This window comes from Physella acuta, unplaced genomic scaffold (assembly GCF_028476545.2).
Source record: "Physella acuta isolate Inbredline_101_S28 unplaced genomic scaffold, ASM2847654v3 ptg000283l, whole genome shotgun sequence".
Lineage (NCBI taxonomy): Eukaryota > Metazoa > Mollusca > Gastropoda > Physidae > Physella > Physella acuta.
This window is the reverse complement of record NW_026731802.1, coordinates 1,024,698-1,039,238: the sequence shown is the minus strand read 5'-3', so window position 1 is coordinate 1,039,238 and position 14,541 is coordinate 1,024,698. Positions and strand designations below refer to the sequence as shown.

Here is a 14,541-nt window from a genome sequence, read left to right as displayed (position 1 = left end):
ACCACCCCAGTGTGTCTGGCCCCACACCCCAGTGTGTCTAGGCCCACCACCCCAGTGTGTCTAGCCCCACAGCCCAGTGTGTCTAGCCCCACACCCCAGTGTGTCTGGCCCCACAGCCCAGTGTGTCTAGGCCCACCACCCCAGTGTGTCTAGCCTCACACCCCAGTGTGTCTAGCTCACCACCCCAGTGTGTCTAGCCCAACACAAAAAGAGTTAACTAAAAAAAAATATCACATGATGGAGGGATGAGTTCAATGAGAGGAGCTCATGTTTACCTCATGTTTGATAACTCTCCACATGTTCAATACTATCCTCCCAGCAACTTGAATTTCTGATGTATAAGCTGCGCCCCATTCATTGGTTTCTGCATCAAATGTGTTTTTATCCTTTTCATCTATGGCAAAAAATAATTGGAAACATGAGAAATGTTGACATCAAAAGGTTCGAGTTCAGCCAAGGGATAAGAAAGAGGCTATGACACTAGGTAGCATACTGCACCAGAGATGCACCAAAATGTGCAACAATTATGCAGTTCTAATCATCTCTAATAAGCAAAGTTCTGCTAGTCAATTGTAAGAGACCACAGTAAACTCTGGCCCCAAAAGGAAACAACTGACCGCTGGCTATTCCAGTACAGATGCCTGCTTCCAACACTTCTACATGCAAGTTAACCCCATATGCCCATTTAAGGAAGCTCCAATTGGTCTGTATCATCTTCCTGTATTTGTGTGTCCTTTATGTGGTGTAACTAATGGTCCTTTGTGTTCCTGGGTGCACAAGCTATGATAGTGGTTGGCCAAGAAAGCTTTGTATTTTTAAACAGATGATTTTCTCAAGTGAAGTGGTTACACTTGGGATGGATGCATGCGGGGGGGGGGGGGGGGGGGGGGCGCAGGCTAGTTTAGTGCTGCATGGATTGGAAGCTTCTCGTTAGGTTCTAACTGCTGTCTATTTGTCTATTTTCTCTAGCTGTGTCTACCCTTGGCGTTAAAATAACACTGCCAATATTGCTAGTTTGGTAATGATACCAGGTAGACAGGTTAGACTAGACAGGTAGACAGGTTAGACTAGACAGGTAGACAGGTTAGACTAGACAAGTAGACAGGTTAGACTAGACAGGTAGACAGGTTAGACTAGACAGGTAGACAGGTTAGACTACACAGGTAGACAGGTTAGACTAGACAGGTAGACAGGTTAGACTAGACAAGTAGACAGGTTAGACTAGACAGGTAGACAGGTTAGACTACACAGGTAGACAGGTTAGACTAGACAGGTAGACAGGTTAGACTAGACAGGTAGACAGGTTAGACTAGACAGGTAGACAGGTTAGACTAGACAGGTAGACTAGACAGGTAGACAGGTTAGACTAGACAGGTAGACAGGTTAGGCTAGACAGGTAGACAGGTTAGACTAGACAGGTAGACAGGTTAGACTAGACAGGTAGACAGGTTAGACTAGACAGGTAGACAGGTTAGACTAGACAGGTAGACAGGTTAGACTAGACAGGTAGACAGGTTAGACTAGACAGGTAGACAGGTTAGACTAGACAGGTAGACAGGTTAGACTAGACAGGTAGACAGGTTAGACTAGACAGGTAGACAGGTTAGACTAGACAAGTAGACAGGTTAGACTAGACAGGTAGACAGGTAAGACTAGACAGGTAGACAGGTTAGACTAGACAGGTAGACTAGACAGGTAGACAGGTTAGACTAGACAGGTAGACAGGTTAGACTAGACAGGTAGACAGGTTAGACTAGACAGGTAGACAGGTTAGACTAGACAGGTAGACTAGACAGGTAGACAGGTTAGACTAGACAGGTAGACAGGTTAGGCTAGACAGGTAGACAGGTTAGACTAGACAGGTAGACAGGTTAGACTAGACAGGTAGACAGGTTGTGTGTGGGACAAAATATCTAAGTGATTGAGATTGTAAAATATATGAAATTTGTGTGTGGGACAAAATATCTCAGTGATTGAGATTGTAAAATAATATCTAGAGCTGACATAATAGATAATTTTTAAAAAGTAGGCTGGGATTGAGAGAGTTCAAAGATTCCTTGCATTAAACTATTAGTATGTCCATTTTCCTGTTTCTTATTTTAAAATGTTTGTGGGTTGTTTAAAAATGTGAGCTGTAAAAATAATGAAAAAAGAAGTGTCATGGTTGAAAAAAGCATAATTTAGCTGAGCTTTACAGAATGTAAGACTGGGCAGTAAAGGGTTAAGATACCAGAATCAGACAAACCTGGAATCCTGGCTATCTGAGAGCACAGATCAATGTTGAGGTGAGCAGCTCTGTGGAGCAGGTATCCCCAAGAGAGCATCTGTATTTCATAACCAACTAGGATGTCAGGGTCCCACCTGCTCACAACAGGCAGAAATAATAGAGACTGATACAGAGAGGCAGATGTCTAACTACATCAACAGGCAGAAATAACAGAGAGACTGATACAGAGAGGCAGATGACTAACTACATCAACAGGCAGAAATAACAGAGAGACTGATACAGAGAGGCAGATGACTAACTACATCAACAGGCAGAAATAACAGAGAGACTGATACAGAGAGGCAGATGACTAACTACATCAACAGGCAGAAATAACAGAGAGACTGATACAGAGAGGCAGATGTCTAACTACATCAACAGGCAGAAATAACAGAGAGACTGATACAGAGAGGCAGATGACTACATCAACAGGCAGAAATAACAGAGAGACTGATACAGAGAGGCAGATGTCTAACTACATCAACAGGCAGAAATAACAGAGAGACTGATACAGAGAGGCAGATGACTACATCAACAGGCAGAAATAACAGAGAGACTGATACAGAGAGGCAGATGTCTAACTACATCAACAGGCAGAAATAACAGAGAGACTGATACAGAGAGGCAGATGACTAACTGGCTGACAAAAACATTTTTACACAGACAACACACTGATCAACAGACAACAAATTAATCAACAGACAACAAATTAATCAACAGACAACAAATTAATCAAGAGACAACAAATTAATCAACAGACAACAAATTAATCAAGAGACAACAAATTAATCAGCAGACAACAAATTAATCAAGAGACAACAAATTAACAGACAACAAATTAATCAACAGGCAACAAATTAATCAACAGACAACAAATGAATCAACAGACAACAAATTAATCAACAGACAACAAATTAATCAACAGACAACAAATTAATCAACAGACAACAAATTAATCAACAGACAAAAAATTAATCAACAGGCAACAAATTAATCACGAGACAACAAATTAATCAAGAGACAACAAATTAATCAAGAGACAACAAATTAACAGACAACAAATTAATCAACAGACAACAAATTAATCAAGAGACAACAAATTAACAGACAACAAATTAATCAACAGGCAACAAATTAATCAACAGACAACAAATTAATCAACAGGCAACAAATTAATCAACAGACAACAAATGAATCAACAGACAACAAATTAATCAACAGGCAACAAATGAATCAAGAGACAACAAATTAATCAACAGGCAACAAATGAATCAACAGACAACACGCTGGTCAAAAGAAAACAAACTGACCAGTAGATAAAAGAGCTACCTTAGCACAAGTTGAGAAAATGTCTGAATCAAGTCCAACTCATCTTGGACGTAACTGACATCAAGGCCATCCACAGCACACTTGTCCAACAGCCCCTCAGATAGGGGACTTTTCTGACTTGGGGAAACCTTGGCTAGATCCACAAGCACAACACCTGTTAGCTTGCTCTTCTTCTGGCTTGCAGGCACATCATCCAGGACTGAATAAAAGAGTGCCAGCACAGGATCAACAGCAGGGTCTGGACGCAGGTCACCTCTTGTTTCAATGTGAAGCTCTAGGCATAGGGTGCTCACATACTGGAACTGTAGACAAACAGATGAGTCTAGTGCTGCTCACTGACAACATGTCATCATACAAATGTACCTCTACAATAGGATGCTAACTACACTAGCAATATGAGATTTTGGCAGAGAACACAAGTGCATATCATCCTCGCTAAACCTACACAAGAACTCACAAAGAACTCAAAATTACTCAAAAAGCTTTCCTTAAGCCCAAAAGTTTTTAAACTCAACCACTTATATCACATGAGATCAACCCTGATAAATATTACCTATACATTACTAAATATAGAACAGAACAAAATGATTCCAACATTGTACTTTAAATAATGCTGGTCATGTTGATGGAGTTTTCTAGTTTTTTTCCAACTGACTTTGCACACGCAGGCTAAAGTAATTACAAATTAGACATGTAAAATATCTCCTGCCCCATTTCTGCTTTCATTGTGGGACCCAGACTTAGGCTTTAAATAACAGTTTCTACCACAAAACTACCCACACCTCTGATAGTTTCTACCACAAAACTACCCACACCTCTCATAGTTTCTACCACAAAACTACCCACACCTCTCATAGTTTCTACCACAAAACTACCCACACCTCTGATAGTTTCTACCACAAAACTACCCACACCTCTGATCTACCACAAAACTACCCACACCTCTGATAGTTTCTACCACAAAACTACCCACACCTCTGATAGTTTCTACCACAAAACTACCCACACCTCTGATCGTTTCTACCACAAAACTACCCACACCTCTGATCTACCACAAAACTACCCACACCTCTGATAGTTTCTACCACAAAACTACCCACACCTCTGATCGTTTCTATCACAAAACTACCCACACCTCTGATCGTTTCTACCACAAAACTACCCACACCTCTGATCTACCACAAAACTACCCACACCTCTGATAGTTTCTACCACAAAACTACCCACACCTCTGATCGTTTCTATCACAAAACTACCCACACCTCTGATAGTTTCTATCACAAAACTACCCACACCTCTGATCTACCACAAAACTACCCACACCTCTGATAGTTTCTATCACAAAACTACCCACACCTCTGATAGTTTCTACCACAAAACTACCCACACCTCTGATAGTTTCTACCACAAAACTACCCACACCTCTGATCGTTTCTACCACAAAACTACCCACACCTCTGATAGTTTCTACCACAAAACTACCCACACCTCTGATAGTTTCTACCACAAAACTACCCACACTTCCGAAAATAATAGTTTCTACAACATAACTACAGCAGAAGAGTATTTTTCCCCCGGAAAAAAATCCACAATATTTTTTCTCTTTAAAACAAATAAATCAACGTATAGAATTGTTTTAGCTTAACATGTGGTGCAGATATTAAATCTATCAAAATGGGGAAAATATTTTAAAAATGTATAGAAGACCTTTTGAATCCTGATGATGTTTAGTTGTAGTAGTGATAGGTGAGAAATATTGAAACAAGTTTCTATTGTGTTGTTTGACTGGAAATGTTCATATTATCAAATCCTCTACATTTGCCTCTGCTTGTACTATGTTGAGTTATGTCTAAAACAATCTGACTACTGCCCAGTCTACCTACACAAGTTCTATCTACCTTATGAATAGCTTTAGATGACTACTGCCCAGTCTACCTACACAAGTTCTATCTACCTTATGAATAGCTTTAGATGACTACTGCCCAGTCTACCTACACAAGTTCTATCTACCTTATGAATAGCTTTAGATGACTACTGCCCAGTCTACCTACACAAGTTCTATCTACCTTATGAATAGCTTTAGAATCTTGCACATGAGTCTGAGCAATTTTGAACCCAAATGTATTTTTAGGTGTTGGCCCTTCAATCTGTGATACATCTGTAGTCAAAGTGCTTGAGTCTCTTCGCTGGAGAGAAACATTTTACAGGTCATGTAAACAGTGGGGTTGGTGGGGGTTATGTAAACAGTGGGGTTGGTGGGGTCATGTAAACAGTGGGGTTGGTGGGGTCATGTAAACAGTGGGGTTGGTGGGGGTCATGTAAACAGTGGGGTTGGTAGGGTCATGTAAACAGTGGGGTTGGTGGGGTCATGTAAACAGTGGGAATGGTGAGGTCATGTAAACAGTGGGGTTTGTGGGGGTCATGTAAACAGTGGGGTTAGTGGGGGTCATGTAAACAGTGGGGTTGGTGGGGGGTCATGTAAACAGTGGGGTTGGTGGGGGTCATGTAAACAGTGGGGTTGGTTGGGGTCATGTAAACAGTGGGGTTGGTGGGGGTCATGTAAACAGTGGGGTTAGTGGGGGTCATGTAAACAGTGGCGTTTGTGGGGGTCATGTAAACAGTGGGAATGGTGGGGTCATGTAAACAGTGGGAATGGTGGGGTCATGTAAACAGTGGGGTTGGTGGGGGTCATGAAAACAGTGGGGTTGGTTGGGGTCATGTAAACAGTGGGGTTGGTGGGGGTCATGTAAACAGTGGGGTTGGTTGGGGTCATGTAAACAGTGGGGTTGGTGGGGGTCATGTAAACAGTGGGGTTAGTGGGGGTCATGTAAACAGTGGGGTTGGTGGGGGTCATGTAAACAGTGGGGTTGGTGGGGGTCATGTAAACAGTGGGGTTAGTGGGGGTCATGTAAACAGTGGGGTTAGTGGGGGTCATGTAAACAGTGGGGTTGGTGGGGGGTCATGTAAACAGTGGGGTTGGTGGGGGGTCATGTAAACAGTGGCGTTTGTGGGGGTCATGTAAACAGTGGGAATGGTGGGGTCATGTAAACAGTGGGGTTGGTGGGGGTCATGTAAACAGTGGGGTTGGTGGGGGTCATGTAAACAGTGGGGTTGGTGGGTTCATGTAAACAGTGGGGTTGGTGGGGGTCATGTAAACAGTGGGGTTGGTGGGGTCATGTAAACAGTGGGGTTGGTGGGGGTCATGTAAACAGTGGGGTTGGTGGGGGGTCATGTAAACAGTGGGGTTGGTGGGGGGTCATGTAAACAGTGGCGTTTGTGGGGGTCATGTAAACAGTGGGGTTGGTGGGGGTCATGTAAACAGTGGGGTTGGTGGGGACATATAAGTATGTGGTGACATACCTGTGTCTGTGTCAGGACATGCCTTTTGTCTGCACCATCTCCTAAGTCAACATGGAAGTTGACAGGTGTGCTGCTTAGAGATGGGTACCTATCTTTGTTCTCAGTTTTTCTTATTTTCTTTGACAGTGCTGATACATCTTCTTGACTGTTACAATATGTTTTGGTTTGATTCACTCCAGTCAACTTTGATTTTCTTTTGCCTAAAGTAATTGGGGTTTTGGTGAGCAAAAGAGAAAATGATTTGTCTGACATGTGGGGTGAGCAGATATCCAAGTCTGAAGCAATCAGTGGTGATGGCCCACATGGCGAGGCACCATCAGCTAGTGAGCTGAGTGAAGAAACCAAGGAATCATCAGCTGAACTGTCCCCTGGATGAAGAGCAGAGTGTTCCATTGTTTGCTGCTTGTTGCCAGCAGCCAGCCACTTGAGCACAGTGTCCTGCCGTGGTGGGGGCCAGACAGGAGCAGCAACCTGTAGGTCAGGCTGCTGCTCACTCAACATTCTCCTCTCAGTCTTGACACGCCACTTCTTTAGTCCTAGTACATGCCGGCCAGAGATGGTGAACTCCGACATTTGACAGAGCTGAAACACACAAGTTATGAAAGCATTTCAACAAACCTTTGGATTCCAGCTTTTAGAGTTGACTCTCTTGGAGCAACTCTAGCATTGATATCAAGTGGCTAGTGTCAGTGTCCTATCCACTACTTGAACATCTTTTTATGCTCAAAACATTCAACAGTGCCTAGTTTGACATCAAATCTGACCAAAAATGCTGTATCACATTACAGGCAGTTTACATAAAAGCTTTCTTTATTTATCTTTACACTTTTATAATTTTTTCTTTAGTAGTTATCACAGGCAGAAACCAAGGTTTAATATTAAATGTACACAGGTATTTGAACACATTTTCTTGCAATCTGACTTGCAGGAAATTGTCATATTCTGGGGATTATCCATTTGGATAGTTGTCAAATAGATGAAAATGTACATTTAAGCCAATCATTTTAGGATCAAAGAGATTGGGGCAACTGTCTTTCAGACTTTTGGTCTTATTGGATCAAAGAGATTTGGGCAACTGTCTTTCAGACTTTTGGTCTTATTGGATCAAAGAGATTTGGGCAACTGTCTTTCAGACTTGTGTCATAAGACCCAACAAGTGAGCCAGACAAGTGGTGACAAACAAGCAAGAAAAAGATTGGAAAAAGAAAACACCCTCACCCTTCTAGAATCCACTTTTAAAACTTTGCCCCCAAGTTCCCTATAATGATAAAATAAACATCAAACTGGCTATGGAGAAGGTCTACTCAAAAGGTCAGCCATACATGTCTATTAGAAGTCTGGACACACACACCTACAACAACAAGTTGGATACAAATGTCACTGGAGTCAATAATGTGTCATCCCTTTTCAAGGCTTCAATACAATTGCCACATAGCCCCCTTCACATGTCCAAACCCCTCCCACTCTAATTTTCACCCATTTTTGTGGGTTTTATAACTATAGAATCTAGAATGTGTTGTTTAAAGATAAATAATTTTTCATGTGTAAATCTATGGTAAAGGTTTGGTTTTAATTCAATTTGTATATTTTCAACTCACAGAACTACAGAAATAATTTATTTTGATGAAATGAAAATTTTGAAAATAAACTGGGAGTGATCTAACCTAAACTTTCTCGAAAATTCTAATATAAAACTACGAGGGATGGCAACTCAGGACATAGACAATATTTGTAATCCATTTTTAATTACTTTTTATAGTAGAATGGAATCTCGTAAAAAAAAAAGAATTGCACACCAAGTGAACGCCTGATAAATGTGCATAATAGTGCGGAATATTATGAGTACTTTATAAATTTACATGCGTTTTTTGAGAAATTGGAAATAGCATAAATTAGTACTTCCGGTCAACTGACATTAATCAAAATTTGACAGAAGGTAGAGAATTAGATCGTTTACTTACATGTGAAATTTCATTTATCTATCCTAAATAGTATATAGGCTTTTGAAAAATTCAAAGTAGAAATAGTTCAACTTCCGGTTATCAGAAATCGCTCAAAAAGTTCATACAGATCTACGATTTTGATAAAATACTTATATATGAATTTCATCAACCTAGCTGTAACGGTACTCAAGTTATCATGTTTACACACAGACACACACACGGACAAGATTGCAAAATTATGTTTTTCCGTATCAGTGGGTGTAAAACATCGAGATTTGTAAAAATCTTGATTTTTTTTTTTGGCACGATTACAATACTTTCTCTATACTTCGTATATACGAGAAAGTAAAAAGATGTTTTCCTCCTTGATTTTTTTAACTAATAGCATTTCCAAGCTGGTATAATTCAATTATCTACTGATGGTACTTGTAAGTACCAGTTTAATGAATCGGTATTATTATTTTTAGTTTGAGATGATTCTAACAAATTATAGAACTAATAATAATAATATTAAGTAAATAAATGTGAGTTGCTCTTGTTTATGTCTGTACTAAAAAGGAGCAATGAATACAATCAATGAAACTAGCTACTGAATGTTGCAAAGGTTTGAATACAATCAATGAAACTAGCTACTGAATGTTGCAAAGGTTTGTGCCAAAAAGCAGCAAAACACATTCTTGCTAGGTTCAGTGATTGCAAGATTAGGATTGCTGGGGTCCTGATGCCATTGTCCTCTGAGGCCATTGTGGCAATGCAAGCAAGACAATTGAACCAGTTAGTCAGAGTTTGTTGAGACCTGCCTGGCTAAAGGAAGACACCTACTGAGCCAGTTAGTCAGAGTTTGTTGAGGCCTGCCTGGCTAAAGGAAGACACCTACTGAGCCAGTTAGTCAGAGTTTGTTGAGACCTGCCTGGCTAAAGGAAGACACCTACTGAGCCAGTTAGTCAGAGTTTGTTGAGGCCTGCCTGGCTAAAGGAAGACACCTACTGAGCCAGTTAGTCAGAGTTTGTTGAGACCTGCCTGGCTAAAGGAAGACACCTACTGAGCCAGTTAGTCAGAGTTTGTTGAGACCTGCCTGGCTAAAGGAAGACACCTACTGAGCCAGTTAGTCAGAGTTTGTTGAGACCTGCCTGGCTAAAGGAAGACACCTACTGAGCCAGTTAGTTAGAGTTTGTTGAGACCTGCCTGGCTAAAGGAAGACACCTACTGAGCCAGTTAGAGTTTGTTGAGACCTGCCTGGCTAAAGGAAGACACCTACTGAGCCAGTTAGTCAGAGTTTGTTGAGACCTGCCTGGCTAAAGGAAGACACCTACTGAGCCAGTTAGTCAGAGTTTGTTGAGACCTGCCTGGCTAAAGGAAGACATCTACTGAGCCAGTTAGTCAGAGTTTGTTGAGACCTGCCTGGCTAAAGGAAGACACCTACTGAGCCAGTTAGTCAGAGTTTGTTGAGGCCTGCCTGGCTAAAGGAAGACACCTACTGAGCCAGTTAGTCAGAGTTTGTTGAGACCTGCCTGGCTAAAGGAAGACACCTACTGAGCCAGTTAGTCAGAGTTTGTTGAGACCTGCCTGGCTAAAGGAAGACACCTACTGAGCCAGTTAATCAGAGTTTGTTGAGGCCTGCCTGGCTAAAGGAAGACACCTACTGAGCCAGTTAGTCAGAGTTTGTTGAGACCTGCCTGGCTAAAGGAAGACACCTACTGAGCCAGTTAGTCAGAGTTTGTTGAGACCTGCCTGGCTAAAGGAAGACACCTACTGAGCCAGTTAGTCAGTTTGTTGAGACCTGCCTGGCTAAAGGAAGACACCTACTGAGCCAGTTAGTCAGAGTTTGTTGAGACCTGCCTGGCTAAAGGAAGACACCTACTGAGCCAGTTAGTCAGAGTTTGTTGAGACCTGCCTGGCTAAAGGAAGACACCTACTGAGCCAGTTAGTCAGTTTGTTGAGACCTGCCTGGCTAAAGGAAGACACCTACTGAGCCAGTTAGTCAGAGTTTGTTGAGACCTGCCTGGCTAAAGGAAGACACCTACTGAGCCAGTTAGTCAGAGTTTGTTGAGACCTGCCTGGCTAAAGGAAGACATCTACTGAGCCAGTTAGTCAGAGTTTGTTGAGACCTGCCTGGCTAAAGGAAGACATCTACTGAGCCAGTTAGTCAGAGTTTGTTGAGGCCTGCCTGGCTAAAGGAAGACACCTACTGAGCCAGTTAGTCAGAGTTTGTTGAGGCCTGCCTTGCTAAAGGAAGACACCTACTGAGCCAGTTAGTCAGAGTTTGTTGAGACCTGCCTGGCTAAAGGAAGACACCTACTGAGCCAGTTAGTCAGAGTTTGTTGAGACCTGCCTGGCTAAAGGAAGACACCTACTGAGCCAGTTAATCAGAGTTTGTTGAGGCCTGCCTGGCTAAAGGAAGACACCTACTGAGCCAGTTAGTCAGAGTTTGTTGAGACCTGCCTGGCTAAAGGAAGACACCTACTGAGCCAGTTAGTCAGAGTTTGTTGAGACCTGCCTGGCTAAAGGAAGACACCTACTGAGCCAGTTAGTCAGTTTGTTGAGACCTGCCTGGCTAAAGGAAGACACCTACTGAGCCAGTTAGTCAGTTTGTTGAGACCTGCCTGGCTAAAGGAAGACACCTACTGAGCCAGTTAGTCAGAGTTTGTTGAGACCTGCCTGGCTAAAGGAAGACACCTACTGAGCCAGTTAGTCAGAGTTTGTTGAGACCTGCCTGGCTAAAGGAAGACACCTACTGAGCCAGTTAGTCAGTTTGTTGAGACCTGCCTGGCTAAAGGAAGACACCTACTGAGCCAGTTAGTCAGAGTTTGTTGAGACCTGCCTGGCTAAAGGAAGACACCTACTGAGCCAGTTAGTCAGAGTTTGTTGAGACCTGCCTGGCTAAAGGAAGACATCTACTGAGCCAGTTAGTCAGAGTTTGTTGAGACCTGCCTGGCTAAAGGAAGACACCTACTGAGCCAGTTAGTCAGAGTTTGTTGAGGCCTGCCTGGCTAAAGGAAGACACCTACTGAGCCAGTTAGTCAGAGTTTGTTGAGACCTGCCTGGCTAAAGGAAGACACCTACTGAGCCAGTTAGTCAGAGTTTGTTGAGACCTGCCTGGCTAAAGGAAGACACCTACTGAGCCAGTTAATCAGAGTTTGTTGAGGCCTGCCTGGCTAAAGGAAGACACCTACTGAGCCAGTTAGTCAGAGTTTGTTGAGACCTGCCTGGCTAAAGGAAGACACCTAATGAGCCAGTTAGTCAGAGTTTGTTGAGACCTGCCTGGCTAAAGGAAGACACCTACTGAGCCAGTTAGTCAGTTTGTTGAGACCTGCCTGGCTAAAGGAAGACACCTACTGAGCCAGTTAGTCAGAGTTTGTTGAGACCTGCCTGGCTAAAGGAAGACACCTACTGAGCCAGTTAGTCAGAGTTTGTTGAGACCTGCCTGGCTAAAGGAAGACACCTACTGAGCCAGTTAGTCAGTTTGTTGAGACCTGCCTGGCTAAAGGAAGACACCTACTGAGCCAGTTAGAGTTTGTTGAGACCTGCCTGGCTAAAGGAAGACACCTACTGAGCCAGTTAGTTAGAGTTTGTTGAGACCTGCCTGGCTAAAGGAAGACACCTACTGAGCCAGTTAGTCAGAGTTTGTTGAGACCTGCCTGGCTAAAGGAAGACACCTACTGAGCCAGTTAGAGTTTGTTGAGGCCTGCCTGGCTAAAGGAAGACACCTACTGAGCCAGTTAGTCAGAGTTTGTTGAGACCTGCCTGGCTAAAGGAAGACACCTACTGAGCCAGTTAGTCAGAGTTTGTTGAGACCTGCCTGGCTAAAGGAAGACACCTACTGAGCCAGTTAGTCAGAGTTTGTTGAGACCTGCCTGGCTAAAGGAAGACACCTACTGAGCCAGTTAGTTAGAGTTTGTTGAGACCTGCCTGGCTAAAGGAAGACACCTACTGAGCCAGTTAGAGTTTGTTGAGACCTGCCTGGCTAAAGGAAGACACCTACTGAGCCAGTTAGTCAGAGTTTGTTGAGACCTGCCTGGCTAAAGGAAGACACCTACTGAGCCAGTTAGTCAGTTTGTTGAGACCTGCCTGGCTAAAGGAAGACACCTACTGAGCCAGTTAGTCAGAGTTTGTTGAGACCTGCCTGGCTAAAGGAAGACACCTACTGAGCCAGTTAGTCAGAGTTTGTTGAGACCTGCCTGGCTAAAGGAAGACATCTACTGAGCCAGTTAGTCAGAGTTTGTTGAGACCTGCCTGGCTAAAGGAAGACACCTACTGAGCCAGTTAGTCAGAGTTTGTTGAGACCTGCCTGGCTAAAGGAAGACACCTACTGAGCCAGTTAGTCAGAGTTTGTTGAGACCTGCCTGGCTAAAGGAAGACACCTACTGAGCCAGTTAATCAGAGTTTGTTGAGGCCTGCCTGGCTAAAGGAAGACACCTACTGAGCCAGTTAGTCAGAGTTTGTTGAGACCTGCCTGGCTAAAGGAAGACACCTACTGAGCCAGTTAGTCAGAGTTTGTTGAGACCTGCCTGGCTAAAGGAAGACACCTACTGAGCCAGTTAGTCAGTTTGTTGAGACCTGCCTGGCTAAAGGAAGACACCTACTGAGCCAGTTAGTCAGAGTTTGTTGAGACCTGCCTGGCTAAAGGAAGACACCTACTGAGCCAGTTAGTCAGAGTTTGTTGAGACCTGCCTGGCTAAAGGAAGACACCTACTGAGCCAGTTAGTCAGTTTGTTGAGACCTGCCTGGCTAAAGGAAGACACCTACTGAGCCAGTTAGAGTTTGTTGAGACCTGCCTGGCTAAAGGAAGACACCTACTGAGCCAGTTAGTTAGAGTTTGTTGAGACCTGCCTGGCTAAAGGAAGACACCTACTGAGCCAGTTAGTCAGAGTTTGTTGAGACCTGCCTGGCTAAAGGAAGACACCTACTGAGCCAGTTAGAGTTTGTTGAGGCCTGCCTGGCTAAAGGAAGACACCTACTGAGCCAGTTAGTCAGAGTTTGTTGAGACCTGCCTGGCTAAAGGAAGACACCTACTGAGCCAGTTAGTCAGAGTTTGTTGAGACCTGCCTGGCTAAAGGAAGACACCTACTGAGCCAGTTAGTCAGAGTTTGTTGAGACCTGCCTGGCTAAAGGAAGACACCTACTGAGCCAGTTAGTTAGAGTTTGTTGAGACCTGCCTGGCTAAAGGAAGACACCTACTGAGCCAGTTAGAGTTTGTTGAGACCTGCCTGGCTAAAGGAAGACACCTACTGAGCCAGTTAGTCAGAGTTTGTTGAGACCTGCCTGGCTAAAGGAAGACACCTACTGAGCCAGTTAGTCAGTTTGTTGAGACCTGCCTGGCTAAAGGAAGACACCTACTGAGCCAGTTAGTCAGAGTTTGTTGAGACCTGCCTGGCTAAAGGAAGACACCTACTGAGCCAGTTAGTCAGAGTTTGTTGAGACCTGCCTGGCTAAAGGAAGACACCTACTGAGCCAGTTAGTCAGAGTTTGTTGAGACCTGCCTGGCTAAAGGAAGACACCTACTGAGCCAGTTAGTCAGAGTTTGTTGAGACCTGCCTGGCTAAAGGAAGACACCTACTGAGCCAGTTAGTCAGAGTTTGTTGAGACCTGCCTGGCTAAAGGAAGACACCTACTGAGCCAGTTAGTCAGAGTTTGTTGAGACCT

General features: G+C 43.5%; 1 protein-coding gene across 4 annotated transcripts in view; it reads right to left on the bottom strand.

Moving 5' to 3' along the window:
- LOC131939568 (uncharacterized) overlaps positions 1–14,541 on the bottom strand; it is a 76,046-nt gene that overhangs the window by 24,595 nt on the left and 36,910 nt on the right. For all 4 annotated transcript variants that reach the window (XR_009386434.1, XM_059297960.1, XM_059297963.1 and 1 more), the window contains exons 16-21: positions 8,174–8,213; positions 6,956–7,537; positions 5,662–5,781; positions 3,596–3,897; positions 2,246–2,361; positions 276–394 (exon numbers count right to left, since the gene is read on the bottom strand). Coding sequence is in view for 3 of the 4 variants with exons in the window: in XM_059297960.1 (XP_059153943.1) it covers positions 276–394; positions 2,246–2,361; positions 3,596–3,897; positions 5,662–5,781; positions 6,956–7,537; positions 8,174–8,213 (1,279 nt within the window). In the remaining variant the exon portion in view is untranslated. The remainder of the gene's footprint in view (positions 1–275; positions 395–2,245; positions 2,362–3,595; positions 3,898–5,661; positions 5,782–6,955; positions 7,538–8,173; positions 8,214–14,541) is intronic.